Source organism: Carassius carassius, chromosome 34 (genome assembly GCF_963082965.1).
Source record: "Carassius carassius chromosome 34, fCarCar2.1, whole genome shotgun sequence".
In the NCBI taxonomy this organism is placed as follows: domain Eukaryota; kingdom Metazoa; phylum Chordata; class Actinopteri; order Cypriniformes; family Cyprinidae; genus Carassius; species Carassius carassius.
Genome location: NC_081788.1, coordinates 29,250,454 through 29,268,829, shown reverse-complemented (window position 1 = coordinate 29,268,829; position 18,376 = coordinate 29,250,454). Strand labels below are relative to the sequence as shown.

Below are 18,376 nucleotides of genomic sequence, written 5' to 3'. Positions count from 1 at the left end.
CATAATTTTCACTGACGGTCTAGATTTCAATCACTCTCAGAAACTCCCATTAAAATAACTGAAACTGTTAACACTGTGAAATCAATATCTTAATTAAAGATTCGTACAAACATCTGCACTTTGTTGTTTCTGACGAGAGAATTCGCCAGAAAGAGGTATTCAGTCAGTGAGCGAGTGAAGGAAGCACCGGAATTTTAGCGATGACTGATCTGAACGCCTCTGATTGGCCAATGCGTGATTGGTTATAATGCGCAGCGCGGTATAAACGCATCTATCTCTGGCTCAGCGCCAGCAAGCGATCACAGATCTGAATTTAGCAGCTGACTTGCACCAGTGTGATTGTATTAAAATTAATAAAATCTTAATCGGCTATTTTTTGTCTTTTGGAAGCTGCATTCAACTTGACACCCCTCTGTTATAAGCCACACACGTTCAACAAACTAATGTCACAGTGGTATCGTGTACTGTAATCGAATGTAGCCCAAGTTATTACCTGTTAAACAGTAGACAGCACACGCGGTGTTGTTCATCTAATAAGGATCTCCATCGCTAGCAAATAATAACCTTTGCAGATTTCAATTCAGTGCAGTTCCAGCCACGTTTTCAACGCTCTTTCTGTTCTTAAACGTTACAACTCTGAGTGAACCACTTTAGATGCTCAGCGCGTGCGGCAGGGAACTGAACGACTCATTCAAACTGATTCATGAACCAATTCACTCGTTTGCCAATTGGTTTGATCAAGCCTTTGAACAGTATTGACTCAAAAGAATGAATCATTCGCGAATGGGCATCGCTCATTGCCCAGAGAAAAGTAGACGGCGCGTTTGGAATAAACTGAAGCATTTATAACATTTATTGCATTAAGATAAAGTAACAAGAGGAGCGTCGCCCACAGTAACGAAGTAAAAGTACAGATTTCCCCCCAAAAATTTACTCAAGTAAGAGTATAAAGTACCCATCTTTAAATATACTCCGAAAAGTATTCGTTACCCCAAAAAATTACTCAAGTAAATGTAACGAAGTAAATGTAACTCGTTACTACCCACCTCTGAGAAGCAGCACTGTCTCATCAATGGATGCTCTGCAGTGAATGGGTGCCGTCAGAATGAGAGTCCAAACAGCTGATAAAAACATCACAATAATCCACAGCACTCCAGTCCATCAGTTAACATCTGGAGAGGAGAAAAGATGAAACAAATCCAGCATTAAGACGTTTAGGACTGTTTAACCGCTGCTTGATCAGTGCAGATTTCTCTCCTGATTCAGATCAGAACACTTTTTCACTGGAGGAAGTGTTATTATGGATTATTTTAGTTAAAAGTGTCTTAATGCTGGATTTGTTTCATCTTGTGGATTATTGTGATGTTTTTATCAGCTGTTTGGACTCTCATTCTGACGGCACCCATTCACTGCAGAGCATCCATTGATGACACACTGATGCAATGCTACATTTCTACAAACCTGATGAAGAATCAAACTCATCCTGATCTCAGATGATCCTGAGGGGGAGCACATTTACAATTTTTGGGTGAATTATTCCTAAGCATTGTGAAGATAGTGATCGCTGACAGTCAGGAGTTCTTCTGAACAACACAATCATGCTTTTCCAGATCCACAGAAACCTGCAGAGACTGCTGGAGACCGTGTCTGAGGTCTGAATGAAGGGCATACGCACATGGAAGTGAAAGCCGTTCCAGTCAATGTCTTGAAGTTTTTGGTGACACTTTCAAGAATTATTATTTTTTTAATCATCATCATAAGTAGAACTAGTAATCATCGGCTGTTTTATACAAACATTAGAAGCCAAGCATGAGATAAACATAAACTGAGCCAGTTTTTTTGACAGAACTGCTTAAACAAACGTAAATGAGCCTGATATTTGACTTTGTATGACTAGACTGTACAGTGATTCTTGCTGATTATCATTAGATGTACAATGAAAAACTGTGTATACCTGTCGTTTGGAGTGAATAAAGTGTGCATCGTCTCTGAACATTAAGTTTTGACGTGAGTTCATCATTACGGCTCAGGACGACGAACAACCAGCAGACGTCGTTCACAAAGAAACACAAACCCTGCTGTTTTTATTTGTCAGCATGAAACAGGATAGTGAGTGAGGCGTGGGGAACTAATATGAAGAAAAACTGAGCATAATGATCATATGAGAAAAGACAAAGAGCTTTTCCTGATCCCATGTGCTCTGAGACACAATGTTCTTCTGAGGAGGAGGAGGAGGAGGTTTGCGAAGGATCTCTTTCAGCTCTGTATTGTGAAGAGTGAGATTGTGAAAGAGTGTGTTGTGTTATATGCTAATGTGACTGAATGTCATCACTCCTCTCCACAGAAAACCATTGTTTCTCTCTGAACTGGAATCAGATTGAGGTTTTAACATCCTGCAGAGGATGGAAATACTTCATAACATTGCCTCTATACTTCACTTGTTTGTTGTTTAAATGTGCATTAATGGAAAAGTTTTAGCTGCTTTTTAATAACTTTTGCATTAAAAATGATGATATTCCTTTGATTAACGTGAGCTCATAAAACGGATTAGTTTAGTTAAGTAATAAACCATGCACTATGTTAGATTTTCTGAACTATAGCAGGGTTATTATACTTAAGTTAAAGTTTGTTACTCGAAATAACTTAACAAAATAAAAAATAAACAATTATTTAATGTACTTGCCATTGCAACATTTTCACTTTAATTCAGTTTAACTTAATGTACTAAAACAACTGAACACTAAATGTAAAAACTAATTAATAAAAAGAAAGGAAACTACTACAACTACCTGAAATCAGAATATAAAAAATAAAAACTGATTCAGAATATTAATAAAAACTATAATGGTATCTCCAGTTATACTAAAATAACACTGTTACTGTGCAGGATAGTGTTGAAATGCTTACACCATAAATAAAAGCAAAAATAATGCGTTTCATTAGTTAACATGAATTAATACTAAACAATAATTATACAGGATTTATGAGTCTTAATTAATGACAATTTCAATATTTATTAATTATGGCTACATTTTTTAATTGAAACCTGTGTTTGTTAAAACGAACGATTGTACAGTTAATATTAAATGATAAACCAGTTTTATTTTTCGCTGTTAGTTGATGCATTTTCTATGAATCCAAGCGCGTCTGTGTTTCTGCGCGCAATTACGCGCCGCTCGTGACGCGCGGTGACGCACGCGAAAACCTGAATGAAACCATCAGGGATCAAACTGGTTGTATTCTGACCCTGAAACTAAACACGGTTTCATCAAAATATCTAAGTTTAATCCAGCTCGAACTCGTGGCAGCTCTGCTGTGAGTGAGCGTCGCTCGGTCACGAGTGTGGTTACGCCTGACTGGTTCTCTGTAGTGACTGATGCACCGTTACCGGCGCGCCGCGTGATTCTCCATCATCTCCATCATGTCAGATCAGCCCTCATCTCCTCCAGCCGGACAAAAGCCCACCCTCCGGGCGCCGGGGTCCTCTCAGAGCCGCTTCCAGGTGGATCCGGTGGCGGAGGCGGCGGCGGCGGCGGCGGCAGCAGCGGCGGGCGTCGCTCCTAAAACTCCGCCGGGATCGCGCTCCTCCATCGGTGAGGAGTCCAAGAGCCGGTTCCGGGTGGTGAACTTCTTAAGCCCGTCTGACGCCGCGCCTGAAGCGGGATTGAACGGAGACACGGTGAGGAGCGAGGCGAGCCTGCACTCGTCCACCGGGGGTCTCAGTCACTTCTCGGACACGCACTCCAGCACTTATTACCTGCGCACCTTCGGGCACAACACCATCGACGCGGTGCCCAACATCGACTTCTACCGGCAGACCGCGGCTCCGCTCGGGGAGAAGCTCGTGCGCCCGTCGCTGTCGGAGCTCCACGATGAACTCGACAAGGTTCGTGCTGTGTTTCCTCACGCTCTCATCGACGCACTTCATACCGCGTGGCTGTGGTTTATCTGTGCGCGTGCTGCAAGAGCTATCGGGCACCGGGGCATGTTGTCACACGATTTTCTGCGTTTATTTCAAAAGCAGTTTCTGTGCGAACACACAACTTACATCTTACATTAAAAATGAGGTCAACTGTAAGAATATGAACGTTCTGTTTATTAACACAATGTTACCTTTTAATATAACAGCAGTTTAAAAAACCAATCACAAAATATACATAAAATTAAATTAAAATTGAAAACAAAACTGAAAATACAAAATATATATATATATTATTAACCAATATTAGGCTCAAAGACACAAATCGATGACACACTGCTCTCAGCACATCTATATTTAAAATGTATTATATTTCCATCAATAATTAAAATGGCTTTACAATAAAATACAAAGCAGTTCATGAGAGACCAAGTGTGTAAAAGGTAACTTCCAGTAAACTTCCTTTCCAAATAAAGGATATAAAATGGCAAAAAAAATTAAAATAAATAAATATCTATATAGACATTTTCTAAACAAACAAAAACTAATAAAAATGACAAAAACACACAAAATAATTATAACTAACTAAAGTGAAAATGGATATGCAAAAATACAAAAACCACTCATTCAAAATATTTTAAGTAAACAATCTCAATGACAGTAAAATAACAGCATATCTATATTTTAAATGTAACGAACAAAATGTCAAATCATCATTTTTTCCTCTGAAATCCGATTCAAAGTAAATGATTATTAATGATTGTTTGAAACCAACATATAAAACTTACAACTCATAAAACTCTTATAACTCAATCCTGAGCTCTAGCCCTGGTCTGATTCCCTACATTAAGTCCATTATGTTGTTTTCTCTGCAAGCACTTTATTATTTAAAATGACATGCAGCACAAATGTGATATTAAAAGCTGTCATCAGATCATATTCAGATGTGTTATTGCAGTATGAGTGATGTGTGTAGCAGCTGATTCATCTGTATGTTTCTTCTCTTATGGCTGTAAGTTGCATGACTTGTGTGATGTCACACACACACACTTGTCCTCAGACAATAGTCCCTCTCACACACACACACCCACTCCATGAGGCACCATGAGCGATCTGGGTCACATCACAATGTGAGCGTGTGACCCGTGCATCTCTCTCAAAGACCCAGTGTCCCCTGAACATCACTGGACAGTGGACACACAGGTTACACACTTCACTGCAAAACATGTGTGATAACCAGGACTCACACACTAAAACAACTCAGCTATACAGACAAAACCAGTGTGTTTACATGTACTGGTCAGTTGTGAGTCTTTTTTTACATGTCAAGTTTTCTCCCAGACTAGTGGAAAGAAAACATCCAAAACACACATTTAAGAGTTAATTTCAATGTTTCTCATCTGTTAGCACATGATTGCAGTTTTATTCCTCTATATATTCTGTATGTTTGTTCATATTTCATTCACAATGATTTGTGAAGCATTTTTATTCCTAAGAACATGGTGAAAATGTGCTTGTTTACTGTCTGGTGATTTATGGGGTGATAAAAAGAAAAATCCAGAATACCTTTAAATCTCATATGATAATAAAATCAAACAAGAATTATGAACCTGGTTTTATGTGATATTCAGATTAATGTGCTGGAAATGTACTTATTGAATGCATATTTAGTTAGATGCATGTTTAAACATTGCATTTCGGAAATCTTGCTATATAAAACAGCTGTCTTAATGAAATTGAAATTTTACATATATATCTACATATATATATATACCGTATATATATATATATATATATATATATATATATATATATATATATATATATATATATATATATATATATATATATATATAATAAATTATTATCTCTCCAGTGATGTCTGGTTTGTTAGGAGGACAATATTTGAAAATCTGGAATCTGAGGATGCAAAAAAATCTAAATATTGAGAAAATCATGTTTAAAGTTGTTCAAATGAAGTTCTTAGAAATGCATTTTACTAATCAAAAATTAAGTTTTGATATATTTACGGTAGGAACTTTACAAAATATCATGGAACATGATTGTTACTTAATATCCTAATGATTTTTGGAATAAAAGAAAAAAGTGATCATTTTGACCCATGGTCTCACACAAACACACACACACACACACACACACACACACACATATATATATATATATATATATATATATATATATATATATAACTACTAAAAATGTCTAAAACTAAAACTTAAACTAAAACTAAAGTGGAAGATATAAAATGAAAACTGATTCTAAATATGAATAAAACAAATTTAACTGCATTGCATTCTTCCATGAGCTCTTAACTAGTCCATAAAGGCATTCTCTATGAAAAAGAAAACATATATTTTACATTTTTCATAACTTTGAACCATCTGAGAAACGAAGTCATTCAAATGCAAATATTGCTCTTCCTCTTCTGCATATTAAATAATAAGTCATAGTAAATGCTTGAGTTATCAAATGTGACATATGCTGACTCTGGAGGGGTGTGGTCTTGTGTAGGAGTCGTTTGAGGAGGGGTTCCCCAACGGAGAGGAGCTCACGGCCGCCGAGATCATCACAGCCAAAGAACTGTCCGATTCCAAGGGAGGCACAGTGAAGTTCGGCTGGGTCAAAGGAGTGCTGGTCAGTCTGACCTCTGATCCATCAGCACACACACACACACACACACACACACATAACTCTAACGAACACTGCTGATGCTGATTGTGTGCAGATACGATGCATGCTGAACATCTGGGGAGTGATGCTGTTCATCAGGATGTCGTGGATCGTGGGTCAGGCGGGCATCGGTAAGATAACTGACCAGCAGCACTGACCCCAGATCAGAAGGAATGGTCAGTCACAGACTGTGTTGTGTTCCTGCAGCTCTGTCCTGTGCCATCGTTCTCATGGCTATTGTGGTGACGTCTATCACTGGACTATCAACATCAGCTATTGCCACCAACGGCTTCGTGCGTGGAGGTCAGTGAGGTATTATATAATATTAATAACCGTTTGAAATAAAAAAAAATAGATTAAATATATATAGAGGATGCAAGGATGCTTTAAATTGTGATGATGAAGACATTTACAGTGTTACAAAAGATTTCTGTTTCAGATAAATGGTGTTCTTATGAACTTCTGAACAAGCTGTTTTCAACATAATAATAATAATCAGAAATGTTTCTTGAGCAGCAAATCAACATATTAGAATGATTTCTGAATGATGCTGAAAATACAGCTGCGCATCACAGAAATAAATTACAGTTTAAAATATATTCAAATTGAAATCAGTTATTTTAAATAGTAAAAATATTTCACAATATTACTGCTTTTGCTGTATTTCTGATCAAATAAACACGGCTTGGTGAGCAGAAGAGACTTCTTTAAAACAGATTAAAAATCTTTCTGATCAAAAACTTTTGACTGGTCGTGTGTATATAAATGACACTAATTTACACATTTTTACCATCAAATTTACTATTTACCATTCATTGCTATATGTATTTACACTGAACAAAATTATAAACGCAACACTTTTGTAAATTTTTGCTCCCATTTCTCATGAGCTGAACTCTTTTATGTACACAAAAGGCCTATTTCTTTAAAAATTGTTCACAGATCTGTCTAAATCTGTGTTAGTATATTACTGTTTATTGGTAAGTTATTGATGTTTTCTTATCAATGTTATTGAGAGTTATTCTTCACTAACTGTGACTTCTGTTCTAATAGTTTTGGATATATTTGGTCTAAAGTGAGGAGTTTATGTCTGTGATTGGCTGTTTTTAGGCGGGGCATATTACCTGATCTCCAGGAGTTTGGGTCCAGAGTTTGGAGGATCCATTGGTCTGATCTTTGCCTTTGCAAATGCTGTCGCTGTGGCCATGTATGTCGTAGGTTTTGCAGAAACCGTTGTTGAGCTTCTGGATGTGAGTATGAACGCAAAGACCTTGGATGGATGATGATGAGCATGACAGACCTGATGTTTCTTCATCAGAATCATGCATTAGTGTTTTTGGTCATGCACCTGATTTTCATTGTTTTTTTAGATGTGCATGACTGCTGTGGTTGTCTTATGGTGATAGGCTGACATATATCCTCCATATTCATTCATAATGTAAACACACTGTGTTTATCAGAGTATAGACGCTCTCATGACGGATGAGATCAATGACATCAGGATCGTCGGCACGCTCACCGCCGTCTTACTGCTGGGCATCTCTGTCGCTGGAATGGAGTGGGAGGCAAAAGTCAGTATATTTCTACATTCACATATCTGTGGACACAGAATTATATAGCCATACTATTTTTGGAATCAGCAGCTCAAAATTATTATTGGATTTCATTCAGTGGATATGATGCAGGTCGGTGTTATTTCTGCAGATATTGTAAGTCCTGTGACGTACTGGTGTCTTTGACAGGCCCAGATTGTGTTAATGGTGATTCTTGTGGCGGCTATTTGCAACTACTTCATCGGGTCCTTCATCCCCATGAAGTCAAAGGAGCCTCAAGGCTTCTTCGGTTATAACGGTTAGACGTCTTTACTCATCTGTTATCATTGATAATTATTTAAGATCAGTGCTGGAGGAAGGGATTCCATGGCATGTTCATTCTTGTGTTTGTCTGTCTCAAAGCTGCCATAATGATGGAGAACATGGGTCCAGACTTCAGAGATGACGAAACCTTCTTCTCCGTCTTTGCCATCTTCTTCCCGGCCGCCACAGGAATCCTAGCGGGAGCCAATATATCTGGAGACCTGGCGGTGAGGATCATTTACTCTCACAGTGAGGCCACAGAATAACCATTTAGAACCTTTCAGTGATCAGTTCTTAAAAGAACCGTTTATTCTTAGTGTGAGTAACAGTTTGAAGAACACTATGAAGAACCTTTAGTTCATTTGGGTGTTAAAGGTCCTTCATGCAACATTGATGCCTGTAAAGAAGCTTTATTTTCAAGAGTTGTGCTGGATTTTGGTGGTCATCACAGCTGATTTGGTCTCTGTAGGATCCACAGTTAGCGATTCCGAAAGGAACTCTCCTGGCAATCCTCATAACTGGAGTGGTTTACATCGCTGTTGCCATCTCGAACGGTATTTGTGTGGTTCTCTCTCTGAATGTTCTCGCCTCGTGGTTCAGAGGTGATGTTATGGGTTTGCCATGTGTTTAGGCTCTTGTATCGTGCGGGACGCCACAGGCGATGATAATGACACCATGGTGGGTTCGCTGGAGAACTGCACTGACGCCGCCTGCACGCTGGGATACGACTTCTCCATCTGTAAAGAGGGCGGCTGCAAGTACGGCCTTCAGAACGACTTCCAGGTGTGCTCACAGTTTTCATTATTATTTGGGAATGCATATGTTGATGTTCAGTGTTGGGGGAAGTTACTTTTAAAAGTAATGCGTTACAAAAAGTTCTATTTTTGGCAAATGTAAAATCAAATTTCACTCAAAGGGCCCTATTATATACCCAGTGCAATGAGGCGCCAGATGCAATGCAAGTTATTTTTGCTAGTTTCAAACCAACGCATTTCTCATTTTCATGTCTTGCACCACATTGTTTAAATAGCAAATGCATTTGTGCCCATTTGAGCACCCATGGGTGTGCTGGTCTGAAAACGAGGAGGATTGTTTGCATGTTTCTATTTTAAAGCAACTGAAATAGACTGCGCCACTGACCAAGAAAAACTGGTCTAAAGTCAGTAACACAATATTTATTTATTTTTTGTTATTTAAAGAGTAATATGCACACAGGGATGCACAGCAGCACACAAACATGCCAAATTTTAAAAATGAAACGATAACAATGTAGAGACAATCTGTTTCCTCTCTGGAGAAGCATTCAGCCTTTGCTCTTGCAAAAAAAACTGCTATGTAAATAGCGAATCCGGCATCAGGGTTGCCAAGTTTTCCCAAGAACCCCCCCAATCGCTACTCAAAAGTAGCCAAAACTGCTAAAATTTGCATTCCAGGGAATGTCCGCCATGGCATGAGTGAATCTTGCTTGAATGGGAGATGAGACTCTGATTGGTTTATTGCACATTACACACCCACAAAACACACCCATTACACATTAAGAGAATAGAAACAACTCTTTTAGACCTTGCCAACATTTTTCCCACCGTTACACTAGCAAAAGTGGATTCGGACACATCCTAAGGGCAATTGTGCCTTGCACTTTAGACCATGTGCTTAGATCCTAAAAATAGGGCCACAAAAATGAAATGAATGAGCCTCAGGTTTAAGGAAATGAAAACTCACATCTGTACAATAGAGGGCGCCGGTCAAACAAACCTTTCAGCTGTCCTGCCATTATGGATTACATGAAGAATAGAATGCATAGAAGAAAGTTCAACACTTTCTTCTCGATCACGAAAAAAAAAATGAAACACAAATGCAATGTTTATCTAAAGTATATTTTGGTTATTATTATGGTTGAACTGGATCATCAAACCTCAGCAGCAAAGACACTGGTTAATAAAATAGGATTAAATACATAAAGTATATTTGTGTTATTTAGCATATTTAATTATTGTAGTTTTGCGTAATATTCTGAGTTTACATTTCACTGATTTACTTCATTTTGAGGAATACTAAATCTGTTTTTGTGCGAGTGAGAAGAGTAAATGCATGTTGACAGTTAGTCTAGATCTACAGTAGCATCATAAATTAAAAGGAATGCATTTACTAGTTTGATCTGATTACGCTTGGTGTTACTTTTAATGTATTCCCCCCAGCACTGAGAAGAGATGTAGTCATTCAGTACAATGTAGTCATTGTAGTCAAGTCATTCAGCTTTACTTATGTTCTGCGATGTTAATGATCTTTCAGGTGATGAGTTTGGTGTCTGGCTTCGGGCCGCTCATCACAGCTGGGATATTCTCGGCCACTCTCTCATCAGCGCTTGCTTCTCTGGTCAGCGCTCCCAAAGTCTTCCAGGTCAGGGCACATACAAACCTCCTACCGAACAATGTCTTTAACTTTGGTTAAAAGGTATTGTATTTTGGATACTAGGTATCCAGATTTGCTAGTAAATGGAGTTTTGTTCATTGCATCCCTGAAATCAGCCAGTAATCTCAAAAGAAGTGATGAATTGACATCGACTTTCATTCACTTCCATGATTCTGTGATATTTTCTCTGTTACAGAAATGACTAGAAGTAAAGCTTGTGTGTTTGGGCAGTTTTCATTAAAACCAGTTCAAATTTAGACAATTTACATAAAGTTTTATATGGCAGAATTCTTCATCGTGTTAAAATTTGAGGGAGATATTTGGTTTATTCCCACTATAAATCTCTATCTACAGTAAGCACCTCAAAAAAGCACACGGTTTTCATCCAAGATGCTCCATGCATCTGTTGATTTCTCTGTATGTGTGTGGATTATCTGGTTTTATTTTAAAAACAGATGCATGCTGAATGGTGCGAGTCTCTGGTTTCAACACCTCTGTGCTCTGATAAATAGCCTTATCATTAATGTGATCAGCACAACTAAAACACATCAATTACCTATTTGCATCCATTACACATTTTTCCTTTCTGATTTCCTGGCACTCTCCCTGCGTAATTTTCCTATTTCTCATCTTCTAGATGTGTATTTACTGTTTCAACAAAACAGCCTGATACAAAAGCTTGCACTTTTTGATTTTTGTGCAGTGATTAACTAAATGAGTTGCATTTGGAGTAATTTGTTACACAATCATCAGGTGCATCAGCGAGCGGGCATCATCATTTTGTTTGACAGACAGACAGGTTACAGTTTATTCCAAGAAAATGCATGAACTGAAAGAATGGAACAATTGATGCAATGCAATGTAAATCACTTTGAATTAAAAGTGTCTACCAAATGCATAAATGATAAAATTATAAATGACAATTTTGCATTACCATACCCTATATATTGGCCAAATATTATATATCAGAGCTTCCTATGATCTTATATTGTTTAATATAACCATCACTCTGTTTTTCAGGTTATCTGTTGTCTGAGTTGATGGAGGAGTTTAATGTGTGTGTGGTTTTGTAGGCTTTGTGTAAGGATAGAATCTACCCTGGAATGCATGTGTTTGCCAAAGGATACGGGAAGAACAAAGAGCCTTTGCGCGCTTATGTCCTCACCTTCATCATCGGCTTGGCCTTCATCCTGATCGGTAAACTACACCCCACTGAATGCTGACTTATCTACTTACATGCTAATGACAGAAACTGTGTCTAAAATCCAAGTGTGTTGGTGTTTCAGCTCAGTTGAACGTCATCGCTCCCATCATTTCCAACTTCTTCTTGGCTTCTTACGCCTTGATAAATTTCTCTGTTTTCCACGCGTCGCTGGCGAACTCCCCAGGCAAGTGTGAAGCAGAAATCCTCTCTGATGAAACTGAAAATGAGCGTGGTGTTCCTCCTCAGGTCGCTGACACTGATGGTTTCATACATCATTGAGTAATTCACAGATCTCCATCTGAACAGGATGGCGTCCGAGCTTCAAATACTACAACAAGTGGGTGTCGTTAGCCGGAGCCGTGCTGTGCTGCGTGGTGATGTTTGTGATCAACTGGTGGGCAGCGCTGCTCACAAACGGCATCGTCCTGGCGCTCTACATCTACGTCAGCTACAAGAAACCAGGTCTGTAAAACTGTACAGTAGTATGGGACTTAGTTCATGCATCGGTTTTTGACTGGATGTTGGGATGTGGGCGTGGCTCTCAGAAGAGCATTCCCTGCAGGGGCGGAGTTTAAGTACTCTTAATGATCGGAGAATCCTTCATGCGTCACCAGAGAGAAGATTCAATGAAACATGACAAGGTCAAAACATTAAAAAGTGTGAAATGTGCAGATGAATCATTTACAATAAAATTAATAATATGCATTTAGAAAATATATTGGGTGGGTTTTCAGTTCATGCCAACTAATGCAATGCTGTAAATGACTTATAATATGCGATATAATTTTCACAGCATTTGATATATGTATTTGTTCATGTTAATTAAAATGTTGTTTTCATGTTAGTTCATTAACATGTTAATGTAGCGTTCCTGTAGATCATGGAACTGGTCAAATGTATATCTCGAATAGTCACTTTGGATAAAAGTGTCTGCCAAATGCATAAATGTAATTGTGGTTCATGATAAAGGCATAGTTCATCCAAAAATGAAACTTCTGTCATCATTACTCACCCTTGTGTTGAACTCCTTTCTTCTGTTGAAAACAAAATAAATAATTTTGAAGAATGTGGGTAACCAAACAGTTTCCGGTAGCCAGTGACTTGGGAAATGAGTGGTTACGAACATTCTTCAAAATATCTTCTATCCACAAGAAATAAACTCTTATAGATTTGGAACAACACGAGGGAGAATAAATGACGACAGAATTTAGATTTTGGTGTGACTGTCCCTTTAACTGATGTGAGGCCTTATTGTAAAGTGTTATCGCTTATGTTTTAAAGTCATACATCACAACTGAGTGTCAAAATGCATCTTTCTGCTGCAGATGTGAACTGGGGTTCATCGACACAAGCGCTGATGTACAATAAGGCACTAACACACAGTCTGCATCTCACGGGGGTTGAGGACCATATCAAGAACTTCAGGTGATCCACCGACAGATGCAGATGCTATCTTATGTGACTCTATAGAGACCCAAAACCTCTCTGAAATCATTGTTCCCACAGGCCTCAGTGTCTTGTAATGTCTGGATACCCAAACTCAAGACCCGCGCTGCTGTATCTAGTGCACGCCTTCACCAAAAACGTGGGTTTGATGGTCTGTGGCCACGTGCGCACGGTTAGTAAATTCAGTAAACATTTGACACATTGCAGTTATGAGCAGCTACAAAAGCAAACATGCACTTGTCCTTGCTTTTTTCCACAGGGATTCCGTAGGCCGAACTCTAAGGACTTGATGAACGAGCAGGTCCGCTATCAGCGCTGGCTCCTGAAGACACAAATCAAAGCCTTTTACACTCCTGTGTTTGCTGATGATCTCAGACAAGGAGCCCAGTATCTCCTGCAGGTCAGAACAAAGAGCTCATGTAATGACCTCAATCAGAAAGCGTTTAAATCTAAGAGTAAACCTGATGTTGTTGGGGTTCACAGACCACTGGTTTGGGTCGCCTAAAACCCAACACACTGGTGTTTGGCTTTAAGAACAACTGGAGGGACGGTGAGATGAAGGATGTGGAAACCTACATCAACACCATCCAGTGAGTCTGACTGTGTGATGCTCATCATGTCTTCATCTTTAAGAATTGAAATCTTCATCTGAATGATGCTGTGTGTGTTTCAGTGATGCGTTTGACCTACAGTTCGGGGTGGTTCTCTTGAGACTGAAGGAAGGTCTTGACATCTCTCACATTCAAGGTGGAGTTTCGTGGCCAAAGTGGGCTAATCGTTTAAGTCTTTTCATCAGTGATTTTAACTCTGATTCTGTTGGATGAATTTCAGATGAATTTCAGACCTCGCAGGAGAAAGCTCCTGGAATGAAGGATCTCTTGGTGTCCATCAACATGAAAGACTTTGACAGTGATTCCTCCAAACCATCATCTAAATCCACCAGCTGCCAAAGCAGTCCGCTCATCTTCAGAGGTCAGAAAACAATGACAAGCTGCACGGTTAAAGGAATAGTTCATTCAAAAATGAAAATGTGCTTAAGATTTGGATGAGTTTGTGTCTTCATCAGATTTGTAGAAATGTGGCATTGCATCAGTGTCTCAGCAATGCTCTGCAGTGAATGGGTGCCGTCAGAATGAGAGTCCAAACAGCTGATAGAACATCACAATAATCCACAGCACTCCAGTCCATCAATTGACATCTGGAGAAGACAAAAGATGAAACAAATCCATACGCCATAATAACACTTCCTCCAGTGAAAAAAGTGTTCTGGTCTGAATCAGGAGAGAAATCTGCACTGATCAAGAAAGCCAAAACTGCTCTAAAAAAATATGTGGCTGGATTTTGATGTGAGAGACTTTTTCACTTTTTCACTGGAGGAAGTGGTATTATGGATTATGGACTGTTTCAGCATTTGTCTTCTCCAGATGTTAATTGCCGGAATGGATTACTTGTGGATTATTGTGATGTTTTTATCAGCTGTTTGGACTCTCATTCTGATGGCACCCATTCACTGCAGAGCATCCATTGATGAGACTCAATCTTGTTCTTAGATTCATGATGAATGTTAATTCTCCACGGAATGGCTTTTGGTGTCTCAGATTTATTTATCTAAACTGATGGTAATTTCTCCTCTCTGACGATGCATATGTGATTTCAGACACCAAGAAGCCTCCGATGCAGCTTAGTCCTGCGGACGAGAAACTTCTGGCTGCCAGTCAACAGTTCCAGAAGAAACAGAGCAAAGGAACCATCGATGTTTGGTGGCTGTTTGACGACGGAGGTGAAGAGTTATTTCCATTTCAGTGTAGTGTGATGATTATTGTTCTCAATGATTTTTCAGCTTCAATAAATGATTGCTGATTGATTACTCATTGTAGGCTTGACTCTTTTGATACCGTATTTGCTAACCAACAAAAAGAAATGGTGCGACTGCAAGATCCGTGTGTTCATTGGAGGAAAGATAAACAGGATTGACCACGACCGCAGAGCGTGAGTATTGCATTGAATGTATTTTTTTTCCCGTTTGCTTGGTTTATAAAGAAGATTTAAGATCCTACGGAATTCAGTCAGTGTGTCCAAACTTTTGTCTGCTAGTTTAACAAATAAAGCAATTTATATAATGGAGCTATTCATTTACATTTTAGTAAAAACTACTAAAGCTTTTGCTCTTGCGCAGAATGGCGGCATTGCTCAGTAAGTTCAGGATTGACTTCTCTGACATCACCGTTCTTGGAGACATCAACATTAAGCCAAAGAAGCACAAGTAAGTTTCGATCCATTGGCTAGTAAAGAGCATGTCTTTCTCTGATATCCATGAGAAGCAGTTGTTGTTTGATTTTGTGCTCAGTAAGAAGATGTTTGAGGAGATGATCGAGCCGTACAGACTGAAGGAGGACGACATGGAGCAAGAAGCCGCTGAGAAACTGAAGGCTGAAGAACCCTGGAGGATCACAGATAATGAGCTGGAGCTCTACAGAGCCAAGGTTACCATCAGTTTCTCCTCAGGAGATGTGATGCTCTTACATTGCTTTGATATTGAGCGCCGCTTGTCTCTGATGTGTTATCTGAACAGTGAGAACTAATCAGAAAGACGACTTTAGAGAAGGCTCTTCTGGGAGCACATGCTAACCAGTCTTACTTGGATGGACTTTATTTAAAAGCAGTTAGATAAAAAAATATTGGAACCAATTGATTTTTCTCATGATGATTTGATCTGCTCGTAGTCCTTCAATGTGTATATTCTGCAATCAGTGCAGACTAAACAACATAGGAAAATACTCCTGCTGAATACTGAATTTAGATTTCAGAAATGAGGTTTTAGTCGAGTTACTTCTGTTTAAGTTTGAATGTGATGAGAGAGAATCACTGAGGACCACAAAATAATGCAATAACAAATAAATAACATTTCTATTGTGTAGTTATCAAACATAGTGTGAACAGTGTAGTCTGAACGAAAGACTCTTAAGAACTGATTCTTTTTAATGAATTAATCAAACGACTCAAATATATGGAAGCCCATTTCTGCCACTGAATAAAACATAAAACATGGTAACTGTGACTTTTTATATCATTATTATGACATTTTTCTTGCAATTTCAAGTTTACATCTTACAATTCTTAAGGGGGAAACAATACTATTTTCTTACAAGTATATTTTTATATCTAACAATTCCGACTATTTTCCTCGCAACTGTGAGTTGATATCTTGCATATCTATCTCATCTTCTGACTTTTTATTTCTCACAATTATTACCTCATTTCTCAGACTTCTCTGATTCTAATAAAAGTTAGAATTCTTAGAAAAGTTGGTTTCTGTCTTATTAATAAAAGTCTAATTGTAAGGAAAAAATACTATTTTCTTACGATTGCATGTTTATATCACGCAATTCTGACTTTATAACATACAATTGCAACTTCATATTGCGCAATTTTGAGAAAAAAAAGTCATAATTGTGGGACAAAAAGTGGCAATTACTTTTTTTTTTTTTATTCAGTGGCAGAAACGGGCTTCCATGAAAATCTGTTTCGGGCTACTCAAATTCTGTTTATAAAGCACTTTATAAAATACATATTGTGTTAAAGCAGCTTTACAGTGTTAAACAGGTTTAATTCAGCTTTTAAAAAACGCGTCTCTAGACCTTGCGTTTCTTCCACTCGTTCCACTGCCCATGTCTCACCTGTATAAATAGCATCAACATCTAAGTGACATCAGTTCTTACATTTCCTTCATTTAGTCGAATCGGCAGATCAGACTGAACGAGCTTCTGAAGGAACACTCGAGCACAGCCAACCTCATCGTCATGTAAGTACTGACCACACATTTAACACAGAAAACACTTCATTTGAAAGTATGTGGCCCTTGTGAAGCACACGTGCCTTGATTTGATTCACCTGAGCATCTGATTCATGTGGGTTTGACAGAACCATGCCACTCGCCCGGAAGGGGACGGTGTCCAGTGCTCTTTACATGACCTGGCTGGACACGTTAACTAAAGATCTGCCTCCGATACTTCTTGTCCGAGGAAACCATCAGAGTGTTCTGACCTTCTACTCGTGAAGAGAACGTGAAGTGACCGTGTTACAATCAGTACATTTGGATATTGACCAGATTTGTTCACTGTTGCCAAATCGAATTACAGTATATTTAATATATTGAGCTGAAATAACCGATGCTACAGAAAAGTTTACTTGTAGATTTTTTAATGTAACAACACTTACCTCTAAAAGAGCAGATAAAATGATGCTTGAAATAAATTTAAAGGGACAGTTCACCCAAGAATGAAAATTCTGACATCATTTACTCAACCTCAAGTTGTTCCAAACCTTCAAAATAGCTTCTATTCACACAGGTTTGGAACAACGTGATGGTAATTATGTCAACGTTTTCATTTTTGGGTGAACTGTCATTTAAAGTTCATTTTTGCACTAACTCTGGGGATAAAAGTTAAACCGTTTTATTTTTCTTAATCCACAACATTGATGACATTTTTCATTGCCAAGCCTGAAATGAAGTTCTTGCCTCCTAAAAACAAACTCACTCTGAACATATTTGAGCTTATCTTCATCAAATCTTCAAATGTCATCTGTCCACACTTTATCTATTCAGGCTGCTGTTCTTAGACACTGTCAAATAGTTTACTAAGAACCTACTAATTCTGATAGTTCTGGAGAAAGTGTGTTTGCATGTGTCTCAGTGCCAATGCAAATGTTAAAAGACACTGTTCTAGAAAAGAGAGATATTGAAAGATGCAATGCATTAAATAAATGGCCTTGATTTTAACTATGTAATTTGTGTTTTCCGTGCATTATTTTAGCATAAGCATATATAATACACATGATTATTAAAAC

At 38.4% G+C, this 18,376-nt stretch overlaps 2 protein-coding genes across 2 annotated transcripts in view; both read left to right on the top strand.

Moving 5' to 3' along the window:
• Window positions 1-1,842, top strand: part of LOC132114994 (GRAM domain-containing protein 2B) — a 19,518-nt gene extending 17,676 nt beyond the window's left edge. The window contains exon 14 of the mRNA XM_059523410.1: window positions 1,611-1,842. Coding sequence (XP_059379393.1) covers window positions 1,611-1,658 — 48 coding nt within the window. The 3' untranslated portion in view covers window positions 1,659-1,842. The remainder of the gene's footprint in view (window positions 1-1,610) is intronic.
• A 1,360-nt stretch (window positions 1,843-3,202) lies between these two features.
• On the top strand, window positions 3,203-18,316 carry LOC132114990 (solute carrier family 12 member 2-like). Its single transcript, XM_059523407.1, has 26 exons — window positions 3,203-3,886; window positions 6,452-6,574; window positions 6,666-6,741; window positions 6,818-6,913; window positions 7,721-7,860; window positions 8,071-8,181; window positions 8,353-8,461; window positions 8,566-8,693; window positions 8,936-9,020; window positions 9,098-9,249; window positions 10,759-10,866; window positions 11,952-12,075; window positions 12,165-12,266; window positions 12,389-12,544; window positions 13,408-13,507; window positions 13,589-13,700; window positions 13,788-13,928; window positions 14,012-14,118; window positions 14,202-14,275; window positions 14,360-14,500; window positions 15,186-15,308; window positions 15,406-15,517; window positions 15,705-15,791; window positions 15,876-16,011; window positions 17,263-17,330; window positions 17,450-18,316. Exons 1-26 carry the CDS (start codon window positions 3,422-3,424, stop codon window positions 17,583-17,585), a joined length of 3,312 nt encoding a protein of 1,103 aa, XP_059379390.1. The 5' UTR covers window positions 3,203-3,421; the 3' UTR covers window positions 17,586-18,316.
• The last annotated feature ends 60 nt before the right edge of the window (window positions 18,317-18,376 follow it).